At 57.9% G+C, this 4,869-nt stretch overlaps 1 protein-coding gene across 2 annotated transcripts in view; it reads right to left on the bottom strand.

Moving 5' to 3' along the window:
* Window positions 1–1,599: 1,599 nt before the first annotated feature.
* The window catches only part of BBS1 (Bardet-Biedl syndrome 1), an 8,277-nt gene continuing 5,007 nt past the window's right edge, over window positions 1,600–4,869 (bottom strand). For both annotated transcript variants that reach the window (XM_069066408.1, XM_069066409.1), the window contains 5 exons: window positions 4,556–4,714; window positions 4,145–4,278; window positions 2,905–3,039; window positions 2,693–2,779; window positions 1,600–2,574 (listed from right to left, as the gene is read on the bottom strand). In XM_069066408.1, the coding sequence (XP_068922509.1) occupies window positions 2,488–2,574; window positions 2,693–2,779; window positions 2,905–3,039; window positions 4,145–4,278; window positions 4,556–4,714 (602 nt within the window). In that variant the 3' untranslated portion in view covers window positions 1,600–2,487. The remainder of the gene's footprint in view (window positions 2,575–2,692; window positions 2,780–2,904; window positions 3,040–4,144; window positions 4,279–4,555; window positions 4,715–4,869) is intronic.

The raw sequence follows: 4,869 nt of genomic DNA, 5'->3' as shown, positions 1-4,869 counted from the left end.
CTTGGGGTTTTGTTGTTTGCTGCTGTCAGTGATCTGGCCTGCAGCCTGCTGCTGCATGGAGCCCCTCTGGCCATCCTGGATTAGTCTATGGTGGTCATTTAACAGGCCCAGAGGGGTCAGGTCTATGGCCAGAGTCAAGTCGGGGAGTCAGGATTTGAACCTGGGCCTCACTATTGAAGGGTGTCAGGCAGGGGTGAGGCTCCCCAGGGGGCTGAGCAGCTCCCACCCCTGGGGAAGGGATTGGTTGTTAGGACTCCGAGAGCACTGCAAGGCTAGGCCATGCTCTGTTCAGAGAGCAGGTCCAAGGGAGGGCCCTGGCTGGCAGGGGCAGGGCCTTATGCAGAGTAAAGAGAGGCTGCACCCCATGGCCAGGGCACAGGATGAGCTCTTTGCCATGACTTCTGTTCCTTCCAATTTACTGCTGAGCAAATGGGCTCAGGTCAAGGAACTGGCCCAGGGTCACACAGCTCCAAGGTTCCTAGAGCAGGGACCCTCCTAACTCCAGAACTCTTGACTCTCAGCACTGGGCAGCATTGCCTTCTTTGTCCAGTGGGAATAACTGCACTTGTTACAGGGATTCTGAGAAAGAAAATGCCTGGGGATAGTCTAGGGGACCTGTCCTCGAACCTTCAGACTGCTGAGATGGATGCAGGGCCCTCATTCTGTGCAGAAGGCCAGGGGCTGGCTCTTGTATATCTTGGCTTTGAGGCCCAGTGTTACCCATCACAACCCAGGCCTCAGCTTCCCCATCAGTATGGTGATGGGCAAGTGGCCCACCTCCCTACACTTGGAAGGGGAGGGGGGCAAGACCTGCCACCCTACCTGTTGGGTGTGGCCCATACTTGGTAGGGGCCTCTGAAACAGCCTGTGCTGTGGAGACCAGGCCCTCAACCCTTGACCTTCACAAAGCCACCCAGGACAGGCTAGTGTAGTTTTCTCTTGTATTTCTGTTCCGAGGGGCCTGGATATCCATTTAATCCTGTGGCACTGCTCCCCCAGTTCCCCCTGAGCCTGAGGGCCTTATCTGTTTGAATTGGATCTTCCCAGATTCTGTCTTCACCCAGTGACCCCTCTCTGTGTAGCCTTGAGGCTCTGGATGAGGGTCCTTGATCTGGAGAAGGGGATTGGGGTCCAGGGATCCTGGGCCCTGTGTAACTGCTCTTGGTCAAGAGCTGGGTTACTGTCGACTGGGGATCCTAAAGGCCCTCTAGCTCACAGACAGGTAAGGAAACGGAGGCTCAGAAAGGTGGTGGGCTGGCCTGAGGTCACAGGTTACAAGCAGCAGACCTGACATTCGAACTCAGGGCCTGGCTCTGCCTTGCACTGGGGCAGATGTGGTGGGAGACATTAGAAAAGGTCATGAAAGCTCACATTTACAGAGCCCTTTAAGGTTTGTGGACTGCTTTATAAATATCTCAGCTGATCCTCATGATCCTAGCACAGAGGAGCTGATGTCCCCATTTTACAGATGGGGAAACTGGCTGAGAGGGGTTAAGCCCCAGGTCACACAGCAAGTGGCTTCCTGACTCCAGGCCCATTACAGTGCCCTGAGGCGCCCCCTGATGTGAGCTCACTACCCTCACAAAGGACACACTCCTCTGGTGGTAGCGCCCCTTGGCTTTATTGCTTTGGTATGTGGCTGCCCAGACTACCTGGTTTAAAGCTCTACATTTCTAGGGAGGGAAGCCCAGCTCGGTGGCAGCCTGCACCAGGCCCTACTCCCTCCCTTCTCCACTTTACACCCCCCTCTGTCTCCAGCCTTTCCTGGCAGCATGCTCACCATGGGAGGCCCCCAGCTGAGGCCTGATTTCAGGGCAGCCCACCCCCTGGCCCTGCTCCCTCCCCTCTGATCATGGTACCACATCCTCCCATCCCCTGCCTTTCCTGGCAGCATCCTCGCAGTGGGAGGCCCCCCAGCTGAGGGCAGTCCCTGAGGACTGGTGGGCTTGGAGCTGCCAGCTCTGTCCTTTCCAGCCAGGGCTCTTCCCTTGGACCACTGCTCAGCACCCTAGGCGCTTAATGAATGCTTGCTTTTTGCTGCCCAGGCTCAGGAAAAAGCTTCATGCTTTGGACTCCACTTCTCCCGCAGGGCTTGGCTGGAACAAGGCTCAGCCTGGTAGGCAGAGGGGCCCTGAGGCTTCCAGAGGTCAGTCCTTGGTGGAAGGGCCTGGCACCCCCAGATGTGGAGCTGCCAGGGACCTCAGGCCATCCAGGCAGAGCCCAGAATGGGGGGAGCTGGAAATGGTCCTCGAACTCCTAAGGAGGCTGCTGTCCTCAGAGGAGGAAGCCAGGCTGCCTGGAGGCTCCTCACTCTGATAGCAGACACCAGGCCTTCCAGGAGAGGGAAGATGATCTGGGAGGCAAGATCCAACCCAGGGAGGGGCTGCTGTAAGCTGGGGGAGCCCCCTCAGGGGCTGGCCTCCACCGCTGCTGCCTCTACAGGAAGGTTGGTGCCTAACTAGTGCGTGCTCCTGGTCAGCCCTGGGCTCAGGCCGCTACCAGCCCCTCGCTCACGGGCATGTTGATGTGGGCACTCAGCAGAGGTGCGCTCTGGCCCTCACGAAGCACCAGCACCTGGAGGGGAGGTCGGGGGAGGTGAGGCAGGGCAGCTGGTGGGTTAGCCACCATTTTCAGAGGCCCCACCCAAGACCCAATGCCCAGAGGTTCCTGGCCTGACTGAGGGCTGACCCACCTTGATGACGTCTGAGATGCCCTTATCACTGAGACACTCCACGAAGGTCTCCATGGGGTAGCTGAGGCCTGGTACCAACATGGGAACCTGAGGTGGGGGACAGATTATATACCAGGGTAGCATGAGAAAAGGGAGCTCGAGGGAGGCCTCCAGTGGGCCCTGGTGGGGAAGCATTGTTGGGAGGCTTCCCTGTGAGAAGGTAGGGCTCCCACCTTGAGAAAGGCCTGGGGCAGGGCGTAGAGGGATTCATTGTACAGGAAGGAGACCAGTAGGCCCATGGCAGGGCGGACAGCAGAGGTGTTCTGAAGATGAAGGGTCAACCTGAAGGTGGGCCCCAAGCCCTGAACCTGGAGGAGGCACAAAGCTCTTAGAACTGGGGCCAGAAGACCAAGTAAGTCACCTCTGCCACCATCCCATATCCCCTTCCTGATTGGGGGCATCGAGTCCAAGCTAGACCTTGAACCACACCCACAATGCCCGGATAAGCCATTCCACCATCGGAAGACATCCAGGGCCTGGGTGAGGAGCACATTACCTCCTGAGATGGCTCTTGGCCTGGGGAAGTGTTTCCTTGAACAAAACCTAAGCCACTTTCTTTATGACTTCTTCCCTCCCTGTCCTCGTACCTCTGCCCGCCCTTTCAGACACTGCCTCTCTTCTCAGCCAGCTGACCAAGCGGCCTGGGTATTTACTGTGCCTGTCCAGCCTTCACCACCGCTGTGTTGTTGCCAGCACCCTGTCATGACCCCCAGAAACTTCTCATGGATGAACATGGGATTTCTAGGACCTCGATCCATCCCATCCAGAAGTCCAGTGACTTGGCCAGGGTCACACAGCTAGTAAGTGTGTCAAGTGTCTGAGGCCAAATTTGAACTCAGGTCCTCCTGACTCCAGGGCCGGTGCTCTATTCACTGCAACACCTAGCTGCCCCTCAACAGCTTGAATTCTTAAACAGGACTAAATGTGCCTTCCTCCCCCATCCTTCTGTCTAATCCTCGGGCCCTGGAAAGGTAGGTAGGGAAGATTGGATATTCCCCATTTTACAGATGAGTCTATCCTAAGGTCACGTAGCATTTCTCATGATTGCTGGTCCAGTGAGCACTCCCCACTCCCCAGCTGCTAGTTGGGACCCCTGGAGCCAGATACCCCAGCTTCCCCAAAAGTCATCTCTTCCTTAGGACCCAAATGTGCCTTGACTGGTACAGCTCTAATTGGCTCCTGTGAGCCTTGGTGGGTACACTCAGGAGCTGTCCTGGAGACTGCCAGGCAGCAGAGCCCTACCCTGGGTGAAGCCTGCCCAGTGGCAGCCTGGGGCCCCAGACACCCAGCCCCCTTCTTTGGGGACGAAGTGCTGGGGAAGACTGGGAGGGAGGGCCCTTGGATCACCCTGCTGATTCTCTGCTGACCTTTCTCTTCAAACCCTCCCCCAAGCCCTGCCCCTCCCTTGTTCACCACAGCATGAAGCTTGAGGGGCTCCCGGAGGGTGGCAGACACAGGGTTCAGGCTGGACTCCAGAGCCTGCACATAGGAACGAGCCGCCCTCAGCCGCAGCAGATAGAGGTCCATCTGGAAGGCTCGGTGCATGGCTGCAGAAGGGAGGGGCACGAAGGGGTGGGATGGCATCCAGATGCCCAAAGCTGCCTCTTCGGGGGGTATTCTGGGAGTGTAAATGGGACCCAGAGTGGGGAGGGATCAGGGCAGCTTCCAGACACCAAGAATGTGGGCAGAGAACAAGAAGGGGAGGAGTCAGGAAAAGGCAGACACAAGTGGGGCCAGCAGAGCGCTGGATGTGTCCCTGACTTCCCCCAATCTAGGACTATTAAAAGGCCTGCATGAGCAGAGGGAAGAGCCTGGGCCTCTCACCAGTGCCGGCTTCTCGTTCCCGCAAGGTCTGGTCCACATAGAGTCTGGTCTTTCGGGGCACGTTGAGCCTCAGGGCTTGGGCTGGGGGGGGCCCTGCCTCTCCAGCCCCTTCCCCAAATACTGCCGTTCGCTTCAGAATCTTGATAACCAGGCCCCCACCTAGCAAGAGGGAGAAGGCCAGACTGCCTGGGGAAGGGGGAAGAGCGGTGACTTCCCGCATCAGCCCGGTTCTAAGGCTTCGAAATCCTGCTTTAAGGGCCCCCCCCCCCACCTCTTCCGAACACTCATGCCCCCAGCTCATGCCCTCCTGCATC

The sequence above is a fragment of the Petaurus breviceps genome, unplaced genomic scaffold (assembly GCF_028583685.1).
Source record: "Petaurus breviceps papuanus isolate PSGF00001 unplaced genomic scaffold, PetGlider_PUasm1.0 90721, whole genome shotgun sequence".
NCBI classification, from domain to species: Eukaryota; Metazoa; Chordata; class Mammalia; order Diprotodontia; family Petauridae; genus Petaurus; species Petaurus breviceps.
The sequence above is the reverse complement of the archived record's forward strand: the minus strand, read 5'-3'. Positions and strand labels throughout refer to the sequence as shown.